Genomic DNA, 16,580 nt, shown 5'->3' with positions numbered 1-16,580 from the left:
TGTTATCACTCAAATCATTTTTCTACATTCCTTTTGGCAGTAGTTTCTCTGCAGAATTCAAACAGTAAGTTTTATCATTTATACCATGTAATTTCTTCTTCTCCAGTCAAGGTGAAATTCATAGGGTTTTTTTTTTAACATGTTTTTGGGGCTTTAGCACAGAAACTATACAAACTCTGGTTTAATGGTCAGACCACATACTTGACATAGTTGATCTGAAATCTTCCTCTGACCTTGTCATGACTCAAAATATAAGCATTATCCCTGGGTTATGACATCAGCTCTAAGGTTGTTTTTGTTGTGTTTTGTTGTGTTTTTTTGTGAGGACATGACGGTGTGGATATCTAGCAAACAAAGATGGGGAACAGGTACATGAGTTACTTCTTCAACAACCATGAGCTTTTCCTGAATGACAAAAATGTTTAATATAAGGTACGTGCTCTGTAATAGTGTCCTATACTGCTTTTATCTTCAGCTGGAAGGCAAGTAACATTGGTGGTAAGTAACATTCCTGCGTCACAACCAGTGTTGGGCAAGTTACTTTGAAAAAGTAATTAATTACAGTTACTAGTTACTTCTTCAAAAAAGTAACGGAGTTACAGTTTTCTAAAAGTAATTAATTACTTGAAAAGTAACTATTGCGTTACTTTAAAAAAAAAAACCCTCTGAGGTCCAGGGTATAATTGCCCATTTTTAACTACTTGTGATTTTCCCTGTACATTTCACCTTTAAAAACTATTTACTTTGCCTTGTTTGGTATCATTCTTTTCAGCTCAACCTCAAGTGTCTGAATTTACAGTTATGATTTCATTTTGACATACTGTATTAACACAATTGATCTAAAATCTGACAAGAAAACATAAAATCCGAGTAGAAAAAGTTATATTTTTTACTGTAACAACCACAAACATGTTAAATGAATCATATTTCACAACTTTAAATGCAAATATAAATTGTCAATTTTAAAATCATATGTACAAGTTTTGGAAACAACAAAGCTATTTGCAGCCATTTACCTTTTACATTCAATAAGATGCCACACAAATTATTTGTGCCACTCCAAATATTTCCGTCCACTATAAAGGAGAACATCACAGCCTGATGCCTGCAGGTCTGACAGCAGCAGGTGTATCACTCCTGTTCTCTACCTGGAGAAAGCAGTCGCCTCATTGTTCTGACACACAACACAAACTATCCACAACACTACACACTAACTACAAAAGACAACACATTAACTACACACTCCAAACACGCTAAATGTCATAAATCTCTCACATCTCAAAACGCCCTCTCTCTCTTTTTCTGCTCTCTCTCTCTCTCTCTCTCTCTCTCTCTCTCTCTCACTCTCACTCTTGCTGTCACTCCTAAAACTTCCCCCTCTTCCTAAACAACCAAATATCATGGCATGGTGCATTTTTCCACCAACAGGAAAGGGCAGGGTTTTTGTTTTTGTTTTTGTTTTGTTTTTTGGTCATAAGCAGAGAGTGCTTGCTAGCGCTGTCGTTAAACGTGACGAAACTATTCAGGAAAAAATGCAGCGTATATATTGTTTATCATGACTCTGGTTTTACATGGCCTATCAACACTGCCCAACACTATGGAGCCAAACTGGCATTTGCCAGAGAAGACCGGAAATGGCAGGCCCAGCACTGGTGCAGTGTTCTTGGATAGAGCGTGAAGAAACTATGGAGAATGTTATTTTGTCTGTAACTTTCCACCTCAGACAGTCTTGGTCCAGATTTGGGAGAAGATCTAGCAGGATATCATCTGTTATCTCATTAGGAGCATGCCACAATATTGTCAGGCATGCTTAAACGCACACGATGGCCATACAAAGTACCATTTTGAGCTGCACCAAATTTCAGCAATATGGACTAATCTGCCACATTTTATCACTTTCATTTTTGAGGCGCATTTCTAGTCCTCTGTAATGTTCATTTCCATCAAAAAAATATGGCATCCTTTCATTCCTAACATATTACTCAGTCCATTTCAACAATATATACCCAGCAAGATTTTTTTCCTTTAAGATCTGTGTTTTCTATGTGTTCCTTTATTTTTGTACCAGTGTCTTTAAGCTTATTTCTACATTTTTGACCTTGTATGTATCTTATAGAAAATCAAAAATAAAGTCAAACCTCTGCACTCAAATCTTGATAAAAAGAACAGTTCAAAGAAATCATTTATAACGTCCAAATACCACGACATCCATGATGAGTGTATGTAGACCGCAGTTGTAAGATAGAAATAATTTTCTGTTTCCAGTGGAGTTATTGCTGTCTTCCTCACTCTGTGTACAGGGGGGACACACACACCTACAAGCACACAAAACACTCAGGCATGTATGTTTACTTATCTTTGTGAGGACATTCAGTGATAAATATTAATCAGTACTCATAATCTTATGGCCCCCTTAACTCTACATTTGACCATCACAACAGAGTACCAAACCTAAATGTAACTCTGGCTTTAATCCTGAAGCCAAGTCTGCAGGGGGTTCCTTTTTGTTTCAGATTTACTGAGTAGTTTGGGGCAGCAAAATATGTGTGCATGTGTGTCTGCCTGTGTGTGTATGCATGCGAAGGAGCTTAAAAGAAAGCAACTGGACTTCTTTAAGTTTCTTGAAGAGTCACCTCCCATCCAAGTTGTGAAAAAGGGCTACCATGGTACCTGGTAGACTGAGAACCCATACAGACATTAAAGGAAAATGACTTTCTCACTGATGAAAACACTGACATTCACATTTTCAGCAGATTGCTTTCAGAAAACCACTCTGATATCAGACAGAATTGTCAGCTCATTACTCTCTTTAAGACCTTTGTAGGTCAGAGCTAATTACTGAAAGTAACTCAAGACTTTGGCATATCTGTTGATTGCAAATCTGTTCTAACGCATGCCATCTTTGAGATGACAAAGTTGGAAGGCCTGTTTGGTCAGGTCATGTTCCTTAGCTTTCAGCCCCGCCCAGATACCCACTGGCTTTGATTTACACCAGTCTAACAAGCACATCATCAGTCAGGTGTGGTATTGCTTTTTGTTTAACTCAGAGGACAAGAGCAGGGAGATCACACAGTGAAGGAACACCCTAGGAAAGTCTCTGTGCTGGGATTTTTCTCCACAGAAGACATTTTACAGCTCTACAATTGTTTCTGGGAGAAGGTATAAGGAACTGTCTGTGGAGTCCTGCTGCTGCAGCTTGTCAGTCCAACACAGGTGTGTTTCATTTACTATTTTGTCTCTGTGTCTTCCCACTATTTTATATGACTTTTATGTGCATTCTACATAGATACATAGTCACAAATATTACTGTTGATGTAGTTGTCTACTTTTTTACTGTTTGTTGTTGATTGTATGGATAAACTTTTATATTTTTGTTTACGATATACAATCCTGTATTTGCTGTCATATCACCCAAATGTAAGCCATGATTAGTTAGTAGTTAGTTTTAGTTTTGATGGAGGTTTTTCTATCCATATACTGAAAGTCAGACCTGAATCATCTGTAAACTAAGTAGATTGTGTCAGGCATTGATCACATTCTCTATAGTTGTAGTTGTCCCCAAGTAGGACATTAAGATTAATATGTGATTAATATTCCACAGAGAGAGAAGGGTAAAGGTGCAACTGTTCCACCCTGAAGAGAAAACATGCAGTCACATGCAAATCCAAATTTCCTTTAAGTACAGATTATGTGCTCAAGCTGCATGCCTTAAGCAATAAACGGACACCAGTCTCTGGTTAAGACTTCTTGGAATTTCAGACTGGAATTTTGTCAGTGATTCTTCCTCATGTAAGCTGATCTGTCTGAATGAGAAAAAACAAATGTAAGTGTTGGAATTGGGTGTAAGGGTCTTCCGACTTCCCTTCCAAATCGAGTAGGAAGAACCACTGTTGGCTCAGTGGACCATAAGACTGTTGGGTTTTTTTTTTTTTAAATTATGCATTTAATTGTCCACCTGCTTGACTTAACAGACTAGTAAGATCTAGACTTCTTTCATACCTCGTGATTTCAGTAGCAGGAAGTATGATATCTCACACACAAACATGGCAGTCAAATAAAACTCCCGAAGTCCCTTTAGCGGTCATTCCTTTCCTCTACAGGAAAATCCTGCTTTTGATTGCAGGTGCCCTTCCCTTTAAGGGAAAACATGGACACGGACCATTGGAGGAAAATGCTCCCCATAGCGTAAGGGCTACCAGATGGTCTGAGTATATGGTTGATGGCTTCATAATACCTTTAATTTGTCACCTCTATGTTCATAACAAATAATTTGTCTTGATCCTTAATCCACATTAAATTTTACGAGCCAATCTAAGATTAAAGTTCTAAAATGGTTTTAAAATGTTTGTTTTTTTTGTTTTTGTTTTTACGTTTGGTGAGACAATTATATCTTCTCAGTTCCTGACTTTAATGTTGTTAAAGTCAGGAACTTAATGGTGACATCATTACAGGCACAGATAAAATATTGCCTTATGCCTGCAGTTTAGACAAACAATGAGACTGTAGATTTGTTTCTGTTTGTACTGTAAAAGGACCACTTGTAACTCTTGGACAAACTAGAATCATGGTTCCACCCAGGCTTCTTTTGTTCTCAAACATATTACTTTAAAAGTCGAAAGTTGCATGTCTGTGGATACATTTGTTTCTTTTAGAAGAAGGTTTTTAAAACTCTGCTTGTGTCATTCCTGTTATCCACCTTTCCAACTCGGCTTTAATTTAGCTTTGACTGTGACTGTGATGTTGTACATTTGTATGTCATCTTTTTGACTTGTCATGAAGCTTTTTCTTGTCCCCCCAGCACTGTGTACATTGCCATGAGAAACAACTTGGGTTGAAGGTCATTTCTCTCCATGCAACGCTACTCTCATTACATTGCACCAATGGACCCTCAGGTTTGTCCACCACCTCTCAGTAGCAGCCAGTCAGTGATTAGTGGCCTTGACAAATCCCCAGCAAGCACTTTCAGACCTGGCCACTCACGGAGCAGCAGCACAGGTTCTGGCAAGCACTCAAAACAGGTAAAAAGAAAAAAAGACACTAATTATATTGTAAAGTAAAAGATAAAACTGTAACCCACTTGGTACAAATGGGCTTCCAGAGATTTTCTCCATTTCTGCCCCCTCTTGCAATCCATATCACAGAATTCCTCCAATTGACTGACACCTGAAACTAAAAGCTGTGTTTTCATAAATGTAATTTTAATGTGCTTTCTGTCTCTATCAGTCTCGTCACTGGGAGGTAGTGGATGACTTGCAGCATGCTGACAGGGGCTTGGTTCCAGGGTCATCTGGAGACCTCAGTATTCCTGGGATCTGTGAGGGCTACTTGATGAAAAGGAGAAAATATCCGCTCAAAGGCTGGCACAAAGTGAGAGAATTTAAACTATTTTGCTCTTCCAGTTTCTCAGTGAAACTGTAGTAAATCCTGCAGGGTTGAACAGTGAAGATTTTTATCCACAACTAATTTGCCAAACTCTCTTTTTAGAGGTACTTTCTGTTGGAGAAAGGCATTCTCAAGTACTCAAAGACCCAGCAAGATGTAAGTCCAACACAAAAACATCAAACAATAATGATACGCTCTGATGAAGAATAAAGTGTTAAATGTCCTCTGCCATTGTGTTTAGATTCAAAGAGGGAAGCTGCATGGCTCTCTGGACATCAGCATGGCTGTCATGTCTGTGAATAAGAAGACCAAACGCATAGACCTGGATGCTGGAGACAACCTGTATCACCTCAAGGTAACTTATTGGTTCCAGGATGAGTCAAGTGTTTACTGTGGCTAGAATCGGATGTATCCAAATTAAATAAGTTCTCTTCTCTCTGGTATTAGGCAAAAAGTCACGACATTTTCTACATCTGGTTGACCAAGCTGTGTGCCCATCGTGTGTTCAGAAAAAATGAGGCCATGAGTGTCCACCGTGGTGTGCTTCATGCGCTTTCTTTGGGACAGAGCACTCTCCCGGCTTTCTCTCAGCAAAGCAGAGCAACAGTCAGTATAACTTCCTGCTCCAGTAAACTGTCCACAGCTGAAAGGAAATTTACTTTGTGCTATAGGAATCCAATCAAATGGAGAATCGCAGATAGACTGGTGAACATTTTTGCGACCAAAAAATGTTTGAGTATTAATAATTTGGATGATAATACTTTAGACAGCTGACTATCAAAAAAATACAGAAAATGGTATTTATGTAATCCATGATCACTGTAGTCTGAAAAACAGCAGCTGCCCACAGATACTGTAATTGTGAAAGTGCTTTCTTTTAACCTTGATATATGATCCTGCAGATTCCTCACTATGCCAGCTCTGCATCGGTGTACCATCCAGAGATGGCAAGTCCTGCCCCAGCTGTTGCCAGTCAACCAGGTGTGACCAGCAAGGTATCAGCTTGGCTGCAGCAGACCCACGACATAGATGCAACCTCCAATGGTGAGAGCTGCATTAGAGATGGCGCCAGAAAGAGAGGCCTGATTCTTGATCATATGTCCTCCATATTTAACAATGAATACAGATTTGATCAGTAGGTGTGCCTGTCTCTTCGTTCCATTTCTAAACTGTGACCTTTAACCCACTGCCTATCAGAACTGGCTCGTTGTCAGGCAGATCTGACAGAACTGGCTCAACTTATCCAGAGACTGAATTGGCTGGAAGGAGGCTACCCTATCACTAACACAGACCTGGAGATGCGAATCAGCATGCAGGCAAGTATGCTGGTCCCAAATGTGAATGTGTGTCACTTGTCAAAGAATATTTAACAACCGGGGGGTGAGAAGTAATTTCACACAAAGTTTGATGTTTAATCTAAGCAAAAATCTGAAATGTTTTAAATGGGCTTTAAAATTTATGGTATCAAGCACAATAGGCATCCAGTAAAAAGGCTGTAACACTTCACCATAGTTTTTCTTTAGGAAATGCAAAAAGAAATTAAACAAAATACACCCATAATTGCTCATTCTGAAATATTTTTCCAGGTCATTCACTATCTTAACCAACTATATACCAGATTAGCCTTAACAGCACCATATATAAACTATAGGATGGAACTGTGATATAATGCTGTTGGGATTTCATTCTCAGCTTCAGAATTGCTCCACCCTAACCTGCAAAAGAAAATGGTCTGGAAAAAGAAGCTATAATTTTGTACTTCTGTGTTTAGAATCTCTCCCTGGAAAAACCCAAGAAAAAGAATGGGCGAATGCCGGGTCACTCCAGGACTCTGTCTCGTGCTGAGGCCATGGGGGGAATGGTAGGAATTTGTTACTTAATGTCTTGTTACAGTACCATCAGACAGCTCACCACTTTTTAGCCTCATCCAATTCTGTGACTCTTTTCCTTTTCTCTTCATCTCCAGCAGTTCACTTCCAGTCATCTGAGCACAAATTCCACTTCTGTACAGTCCATTCCAAACTACGTCTACTCTCAGCTGTCCAATCCTCAAGTCACCTCACCTGAAGCTAAGAAGCTCCACCAGGAGATCTGCACTGCTTCTCAGAGAGGTATGGCCTTGCTGCCACTTGGCTAAGTCTGACGCTCTCTGCATTAGCATTGACTTTTTTTCCCTTTACATATTCCCTGACACATTTTGACATATTGCTGAGAGTGTGAGAATCCTCATCTATCACTTACACTTTTGCTGTGTTGCAGTTCACAGTTCTCTGAAGTCCATTCATGAGGTTTTGACCTTGGAGCGTGAGAGACTGAGGCAAGCCTGGACCGGCCCAGACATGCGGCAGAACACCTCACAGCAGCTCGCTACCATCTGTAGCACATTGTCTGAGGTAACAGACACATATGTATACAAACATGGACACTTCTGGCCTATGTGGAAGCAAACTTAACCTGACTTCTAATTCTTGATGTCATAAACCAGATAAAAACACAGACTAGATCCTTCACCATACCCCAGTTAGTGTCTTTCCAACACTCTAAATCTTAGTGTAGCCCTGCAAACGGCAACAATGGGCCCAGCCCTAAGTGATACTGTTGAGCAGGTTTGGGCTGTTTTTAGGTAAGACGGGCACAAGTTAATACAGGTGGAACTTAAAGGAACACACCTCAAGTATTCCTTTCTTTTCACACACAAATATGCATATAAAACGACTGCCGCATACTGAAACAAAGCAGTCAGGTTAGGGACTTGTTGGCTCCTGCTGTCAGACTGACTGTGCTTATGCAACACTTCTTGCTTTCCCCTTGGCTTCTTACCATGGTGCATGTGACTGCATGTTTGAACATCAGCGGCTGTGACTTTGGGCTTTATTTTGTTAATAGTTGCTTGGCAACTGGCTATCAACTGATATCCACAGTGATGAACATATCCCATGGTTAATAAATGTATGTTATTACCCTGTTTATTTACTGTTATATCACTCTACTGGAAACTGGTGAGACTTTCACCCTCTTGTTCAAAATCGCTTTAGAGTCGTTTACTAACCATAATTTAGTGAGTTTAAAGGGTAAATAAAGTTTTTCTACGAAGAATTGATTGATAAAGATCCATTTTTTTTTATTTATTTATTTATTTTTTTTATTTTTTTGCAAGAGGGTGTTTTGTTAATAGTTATATCCACAGTGATGGATAATTCAGAAATACTAAATGTCTGAAGGGACCTTTCCTAACCTGTACTAAGTTCATTTACTAAAGTCCTACCTGGCCCACTAAAAAGCTCTGTCCTTGCTAAGATATTATACATAATTCAGTTTGATTGTGCTGGTATTTACTGTACTGGAGAGCAACTGCACTTGGCAACAAGTAATATTTGCCTCACCTCTGCTGTGTTTGTGCTTTGGAGTGTGCGTGATATTCGCTGCATGCATTTTTGATCCTGTGTGTTTCTTCTGCACTTCTCCTGCATGGCTTGTGTGCATGTGTGCCTGCGCGCATGCAGCTTGATATACAGTCCCATCTGACCAAAGTCCATTCGCTTTCCCTGTCCTCTGACTCTTCTGAAGAATCCTTCTGCACTGTCCGTCCAGACCAGGTGTGTAGTGTATGTGTGTAGCATTATTATTATTTATTTTTTTCTGGTGTCACTGATAATCATCCTGATTAACATTGAATTCTAGCTCAGGATCATGAAGAAATTTTATCTGACTGAAGCTATAAGATTGTGGGAAACTTTGGTCAAAAGAAGGAAAACATGGAATGATTTACAGTCTAGTGACGTGGGTGGTGGTGCTGCTGTTATTCACAGTTGGGACAGCTGCACCTACAATTGTTACAGAGCAAGTTGTGTGGGTAGCACCTGTTGGAAATAACTGTGCATGTCAGTCGTCACTGTTCTGAATTTACTTCGCAGCTTCGCAGCACTTACAGGTAGACTTGTTTATTGGACTTAAATGGTCAAACTATAGCTGGAACCATGTTTCATCCTTACAGAGAACGCCTTCCTTAAGTCGTCACAGTAACCGTCCACCTTCAGTGGCAGATTCTATGGCAGAGTATTTTGATGCTAGCGAGGTAATAGTGTGCGAGACTTCGTCAGAGGCCGAGGCTTCTGATGAATCGGGCCTGAGTGACATTACCACCACTAGCACATCAGAGCCTGAAGAAGGACATTGTGAGTATTTACTTTCAAATAAATCGCCACTGCACGATTTTCTGTGTCACAACAAAGGTTAACATGAAACAAAAACATCAAGTCATTGTTTCCTCTGTCCTCCACAGCTGCTGCTACTCTTAACTACAGAGAAAGTTTGAACAGCGCAAGTCACAAGCCACGGCCAGTGCCTCCTGATACTGGTAAAGTAATCTTCTGTTAAGCAAACCTGTAAATTTATATTTCAACATGGTAACCGCTAATATGAAAGGAATGATAACAGTAGGACAGACATGGCTGCTAATCGTGCTTCTGATTCACACAAAATTCAGACGTGAAGTAGCCTGTATACATTTGGAACCAAACTGTTGCTTTGTCAAAACCACTTAGAATTTGAGTTGCTTCACCTGTATATGGCTGCTGCTGCAAGCCGCTTTGCAAAGCATGCTCATCCGAGCTGAAACCTATGTCCCAAATGGCACTTGCCCATGGAAAAGGGCAGCAGGACAGCCATGAGCTTATCTGGGCTAATATGAGTTTATCTGGGCTAATGTGAGTTTCTGCCATAACTGGTGCTACCCATGACTCCAAAACCTACCTCAATTATGTTTAGTCCAGTAGAGCTTTGTTGGGTTGACAATAAAACTCTACAATATACACTCAAGTATACAGTGGGGCAAAATGATGTCCTCCTGGATCAAAGGTGCAAACTGTTTAAAAATAAAAAAAAAAAAAATAAAAAAAAAAAATCTCGCTGACCTGCTCCTGATGCTGCAGAGCCGTCTTCTGGATGGAGGAGGAGTAAACAGTTGGTGGGAGGGGTGATGCGGGTCAGCCATGATGCTAGTGGCTTTACGAATGCAGCATGAGGTGTAAATGTTCTGTAGACTGGGTAGAGAGCTGCCAATAATCCTCCGGAGGGCTCTGCATGTTGATGCGTGGCAGTTTCCATACTAGACTATTTAATTGTCATTTGGGAGACCTTCAACATTTCTAACCATGTATGGCCTGTAATTTAATAAGGATCTTAAGAATCTCGAAACATGCTATAAAACAGCAGTTCCCAACCTTTTTTGCGCCACGGACCAGTTTGTCTGACAACATTTTCACAGACCTGCCTTTAAGATGTCGTGGATACATACAACAAAATAAAACCAGTACCGGTACCAAAAAAAGAAGATTTATGCATAACACACAGGGAAAGACCCAGGGAAACAGAGTTTAAAAATAACGATTAAAACCATAAATTTCATACCCAAGCCTCAACTCACGGACCGGTACCGGTCCGTAGCCCGGGCATTGAGGACCGCTGCCATAAAAGGTTTTGGAAGCACCACCAGTGAGGCCTGGAACATGTGGATATTGTGATTATTCTTGGTTAGTTGACCAGGTTTATCTCATTTTGTGTGTGGTGGTGTTGTTGTTGTGTGTGTTGTATTTTTAATCATCCATTTTGTTTAATATGTTACGCTGTTTTGTGGTGTTACCATGCAGGTCGTCGCACTACCCTGCCTGCCCCCTGCGCAGACAACAGCCACATTGGCATTATGACCATCCTCTACAACAACATTGGCAAGGATCTGTCCAGAGTGTCTATGCCAGTTGCTCTCAATGAGCCACTCTCATTGCTGCAGAGGCTCAGTGAAGAACTGGAGTACTCTGAGCTGGTGGACATTGCCAGCAACATTGATGATCCATATGAGAGGATGGTGTGTTGGGATTGCTTATGATTTCTGACCCGCTGGGGGTCAAATCAAGTTGAATTTGGTGTAAGGCTTGTTCAGGATTTAGGAAAAAATTGTTTTTGTCTTGTTTGTTTTTAGGTTTATGTAGCAGCATTCTCCATCTCTGGTTATGCCTGGGCATCCTGGAGGAATCGTTACAAACCCTTCAACCCTGTCCTGGGTGAAACGTATGAGAATTACAGAGAAGACAAAGGATTCCAATACATTAGTGAACAGGTAACCTGAAGACATAATGATTCGGCTTATTGGTGTTTTAGAACAGACTTTAATGCTGTATTGTCTTATGTTTTCAGGTCAGTCACCATCCACCCATCTCTGCTTGCCATGCAGAGTCAGAAAACTTCACTTTCTGGCAAGGTGTGTTGTTTTTGTTTTTTGGTTTCTTAAGCAAGTCCCAGATATACAGCAATCAGACCTAACACTGCAGCTTTTCCTTCTTTAATTCTGCTCTCAGATCAGAGATGGAAGTACAAGTTTTGGGGCAAGTCTGTGGAGATCATCTCTTCTGGACTGGTTAATGTTACCCTACCCAGGTGATGATTTTATGCCACTTTTAACCACAAAAGATGTGAAACAAAGGGACAGTGTTTTAATATTAATAGTAGTATACAACACCATACACTAGTACAAGAGATGACAAAGAATCATTGCTCTATATCAAGATTGGTGAATAATTGAAACTTTTACATACAATAATGTTTTTATAAAAAAGGGACTGATCAAAAGCGTGTTTGTTTAGTTTTTTTTGGTTGTTTTTTTTTAAATAAATAACTGGCCTAATGTTGCTCCAAAGCTGGACAATTTCACCAAACTGTCCATTGAAGGAAGTGCAGTTTCTGGCACTTGCATGTTGGCTTAATTTTTCAAAGGCGTGATTTTTCCAGATAAAAAGGAGAAATGCAAACAGGCTAGAAGATTGATCGGATGAGTGGGAGACCTTGAAAATTATCTAGAGGCTTTTTGGATACAAATGCTGACACAGAAGTGACAATATTAAAAATGTTAATAAAAAGTAAACAAGATGGACTAAAGCAAAGGATGGCTGGTTTGCAGTTTGCTGTCACAAGGCACCAGCATTTCTAGAAATCCATATACAATTTGAGCCTGTACGATCTACGATCTCATCTACATTTAAAAACTGTTTCAATTTCATTATGCAATGATCACAGTATAATTTGTTTTTTGTTTAGTTATGGTGATCACTATGAATGGAATAAGGCCGTTACATGTATCCACAATGTCCTGAGTCAGCAACGCTCTTTGGAGCACTATGGTGAGGTGACCATCAGAAACACAAAGAGTGATGTGTGCACCTGCAAGATTACCTTTGTCAAGGTAAGGACATGCACATATGCATATTTTTTCTAATTTAGCCAGAGGTCCATGTAATGCATTGAAATTGTGCTAAGTGCCTTCATCTTTTCATCCCAGTCCCGCTACTGGAGCTCGGACAGCAGTAAGAATGAGGTGCAGGGTGTGGTTTTGGACCAGGCTGGGTCAGTGATTCATCGTTTCGGAGGTCTCTGGCATGAAGGCATTTTCTGTGATACACTACCTACACCAAAATGTATCTGGAAACCCAGTGAGTACCACTGTTCAGCGCTCAAATCCCTCACAAATTACTCCAATCCTATGACTCATGTAAAGACCACCGTCAACCTGAGCCAAGACTGACTCATTGATCTCTTCCACAAATGATTAAGCTAATCTACTTTATACACAAACGCTGAGTTTTGTCAACTATGTTCAAGTTTTAGATGAAAGATCTTTAAATATCCATGATATCCTTTTCTATACAGATGTACAGCCTGATGACTATGTCAAGTTCTATGGCTTCTCAAGTTATGCCAGGGAACTTAATGAACTGACTTCAGAATTGAAGGCTGTCCTTCCACCTACGGACACACGTTTCAGACCGGACCAGAGGTATCCACAAGATCTTGTTTAATTTAAACTATGGTAGACTGACAGACATTTCTGCACCATCTTCTGTGCGCTCCAATTCCTTACTCTTGTCTGCTCTATCAGGCTCCTGGAGGAGGGAAAAATAGCAGAAGCAGATAAAAGGAAGGATGAGGTGGAGGAGAACCAAAGGGAAAGGAGGAAAGAAATGACCAAGAAAGGGGAGGAACACATCCCCAGGTTCTTCAGGTGAGAAGCTTTCCTCGTTGCCTCGTTCTGGTTTTGTGGTGGACTGTCAAAAGTCTAGTTAATAATTCAAGCAGCAACACATCTGGTGTCCTTTTCTTCAGTATCAGCCTTTTTTCTGTAGGAAATGTATATAAATGTCATTTTCTAATCTGTTTACAAGATGTGGGGTTTGCTCAAGCGCATGCCTTTTAATATGGGAGTATTTGGATATTATTTTGAATGTAACAAAGACCACAAGATGGAAAGAGATTACTCTGTCCAACCAATAATGGTGGTAAAAGCTGGTATTTAAAGCACTAAATAATAAACATGATGGCAGTTTAAAAGGAGGGGGAGGGGGGCCCATTTAGTTAAAAAAAAAAAAAAAAAAAAAAAAAAAAAAAACACATCCAGGATTGTTTCCCAGACAGGGTATAGGATGGCCTTAATTTTAAGGTGGTTTTAAAGACCTAACTAAACTGTTAGGTCAGTGGCTAATGGCTATCTTTTTATTATTTTATTATATTTTCTTCTACTGTATCATGCTGCTGAGTGACTGCTGCTCGTCAAACACATTTCATTGCAATGTTGACCCTGTGCTAACTTGCATATGACAAATAAAACTGAAACTAATAAGAGCTTAAATAAAATGTTTGATGCCTAACATAGTTGGGTATCAGCAGCTTGTTCTGTTTTTTGTTTTGTGGTGATCGGCTGCCTCACTGATACTGTCAACAGAAGAGGTTCTTGGATGTGATTATAAACGTCACATTCTTTAGAGTGTTCTAAGAGTCTGTATTTTCCCACAGAAATCTATGTATTTTTATTTATTTAGGCTTATTAATGTTTCCAGGTTGAATGACATTCCAGTGTTGCATGTCACTAATTGGTCTGTTTTCCCAGAAAATCGGTGGATGAAGCTGGCAGAGAGGTGTGGCTGTACAATGGGACATACTGGATGCTCCGCAAAGACCCTGGCTTTGCCAATACTGAAAATCTGGATCTGTGGTAGAAATCTACACCCACCTGAACATGAGGCTGAATAAAAGCGGATTCATGTGAACACATAATGGCAGAATGAACACGTCGTCAATAAAAGTAATCAGCTATAACTATTTGTGATTATTAGCCTGGTGAAGAATAAACAGTATTGACCCAACAGCGGTGACCAAAGGGCCAAAATACTGCTACCAGTGGTGCAAGGGTATAGAGGGAAAGGGCTTTAAGAAGCATAAATGAACCTCTCATTAGTTTCATTTTGGTTCCAGTGTAGAGATGAGATGCTACTAAGGTACAAATGAAGACTGATTTAGATGAAGCCAGATGTCTTTCCTGCCTTTTTGCCTTTCTCTGCCATAAAGAAAATCTGAAATATTATCATTTATGTTTAAGAAGCAAAGCTTAACTTGAATTCTATTTTAAATTGCTTCCATTTAGGAAAAAATTGGGTAAAATGTTTTCTTGATGTAAATAGTAGTTGATTTATAACATTTTATGTCATGTGTTTGTAAATTTTAATATCAGGCTCAAAGTGTTAAATGCTTTCTTGTAGAGGGGCTTATGTGGTATTTTGCAGGTGAACTGGTGCTGTTCTCAGTGGGTCTTACTGTTTAAACAAAGTCTGTATGCATGTTGTGTTGGGTCACATTGGTGAATCCATATACCAGAATGAATCAAGCGCCATTTCAACCCAGCATTCTTCATTTCTCTGTCCTTGATGAGCTGAAACACCTCTTAGACATTTAGACTGTGAGTTGAATCAGTGAAGGGTTTTTATGTTTCAATAGTGGATTTTTTAATAAGGAAAAGAGATGGCTGTTAAATCATTGTGAATGTTTTCTTTCAGTGGTTTAGTTTCAAATAAAAGGTTCTAGATCAACATTAAACTTCTGTTCATTACTAAACTGCACTACAAAATTGCTGCCTAGAATCTGGACTTGTATTTATAAAGAAGTGAATATTTGCAACTGTGGTTGTTGTGAAATCCTCCAGTGCTGACTCATGCTCCTGTTTGGTTATCTTTCAAGGCTGTCATTATGTTGCACACACAAGCAACTGAAGCATGCTAACACGTAGACAGCAGGTGTACATGTTGTAACATTTGTTTTTGTTTTTTTCCCTTATTCACCAGGAAGTGAAACTCTTAATATTCTTGAGTAGCAGCATATTTAAATCTCTTATCATCCACCGAAGCGGTTTACTATACACAGTTGGCAAGATATGTGGCCTTGTCAGTTTTGTCATGAAAGTGAACTACTACTTTTTACCTGGCTAAATCACAACTTATGCTGAACACATGACCTGCTCCTGTCCAGAGGTCTTTACAACAAAACCGGCTTCTGGCTTATTCAGGTAATTTTTTTGTACTAATGCGGTTCACTTCTTATCGGGGTAAATCACCATGGTAACTTAAACTGTGAACGTAATCTGCTCCAGAGCAGGTTTGGTTCCAGATTAGAAATCAAGAGACATGCCGTCACCACCTGCTGACCTGACCTGCAGATCTCCAGAAAATGTGACACCATTTTCTGGAAGATTCCTCAGACCTGTGTGTGGGTGTAAAATTTTGTGGGTTTTGTCTTTTTGTTTTTCCTTTTGACAGTGAACAATGCAATGACTGTTTTATTCAAGCTGCTGAGAGAATTAAAAACTAAAGGCAGCAGGTTATGTTCAGAGTTTGGGTTTAAAATCAAGCACTCCATTTTCATAGATTCTTTTATGTAAAGTATGTTTTGAGTGCAACGTGGATTCTCTGCTGGTGCAGCTTGTTAAGGCACACCTTACTAAAACTGCTGAATGAAGCCTTGCATTGTTAATGGAATATCCATGTGTTTGTTATAAATGTTGTTGTGATTATTAGCCTGGTGAAAAATAAACAGTATTGACCCAATAGCAGTGACCAAAAGGCCAAAATCTGCCTATTTGTCTGTTTTTACACAGCTGGAAAGACAAATACACACCAAGAATACCTGTTCAGCCAATAAAATTAATTTCACTTTGATCTGCGACAAACAGACTATCGGGCTGTGAAACAGCAAGCTCTGTTTAAACTGATCCAGTTTAAAGTTTCAGAGCAGTAATGTGCAGCTATAGAGATAAACGGCACTGAGTGCGCAACCAGGTATTGAAACTATTAAGTGCAAGTAAATAATATTGTCTCATCCCCAGT

General features: G+C 39.6%; 1 protein-coding gene across 3 annotated transcripts; it reads left to right on the top strand.

The window, feature by feature from the left end:
* The first annotated feature begins 3,007 nt into the window (after positions 1 to 3,007).
* Positions 3,008 to 16,303, top strand: LOC308411948 (oxysterol-binding protein-related protein 7-like). Of its 3 annotated transcripts, none has more exons than XM_080906014.1 (23): positions 3,008 to 3,213; positions 4,799 to 5,018; positions 5,224 to 5,367; positions 5,485 to 5,538; positions 5,624 to 5,737; positions 5,830 to 5,988; positions 6,285 to 6,426; positions 6,580 to 6,698; positions 7,154 to 7,243; positions 7,352 to 7,493; positions 7,642 to 7,775; positions 8,886 to 8,978; positions 9,377 to 9,557; positions 9,665 to 9,739; positions 11,031 to 11,245; positions 11,360 to 11,497; positions 11,575 to 11,638; positions 11,736 to 11,814; positions 12,472 to 12,616; positions 12,713 to 12,863; positions 13,081 to 13,207; positions 13,310 to 13,432; positions 14,315 to 16,303. In XM_080906014.1, the coding sequence occupies exons 2-23, from the start codon at positions 4,851 to 4,853 to the stop codon at positions 14,421 to 14,423; spliced, it is 2,766 nt and encodes a 921-aa protein (XP_080762140.1). In that variant the 5' UTR covers positions 3,008 to 3,213; positions 4,799 to 4,850; the 3' UTR covers positions 14,424 to 16,303. The 3 variants fall into 3 exon arrangements, with proteins under 3 accessions (XP_080762140.1, XP_080762139.1, XP_080762141.1); XM_080906013.1 differs by having other exon boundaries at positions 7,349 to 7,493; XM_080906015.1 differs by lacking the exon at positions 8,886 to 8,978 and having other exon boundaries at positions 7,349 to 7,493; positions 14,315 to 16,302.
* The last annotated feature ends 277 nt before the right edge of the window (positions 16,304 to 16,580 follow it).

The sequence above is a fragment of the Rhamphochromis sp. 'chilingali' genome, assembly GCF_963969265.1.
Source record: "Rhamphochromis sp. 'chilingali' genome assembly, chromosome: 15".
NCBI classification, from domain to species: Eukaryota; Metazoa; Chordata; class Actinopteri; order Cichliformes; family Cichlidae; genus Rhamphochromis; species Rhamphochromis sp. 'chilingali'.
The sequence above is the reverse complement of the archived record's forward strand: the minus strand, read 5'-3'. Positions and strand labels throughout refer to the sequence as shown.

Coding starts and splice junctions, on each gene's coding strand:
- LOC308411948 (XM_080906013.1), top strand. CDS start 4,851: ATGCAACGCTACTCTCATTACATTGCACCAATGGACCCTCAGGTTTGT. Junction 5,539..5,623: donor ACTCAAAGACCCAGCAAGAT/GTAAGTCCAACA, acceptor CATTGTGTTTAG/ATTCAAAGAGGGAAGCTGCA. Junction 7,494..7,641: donor CTGCACTGCTTCTCAGAGAG/GTATGGCCTTGC, acceptor GCTGTGTTGCAG/TTCACAGTTCTCTGAAGTCC.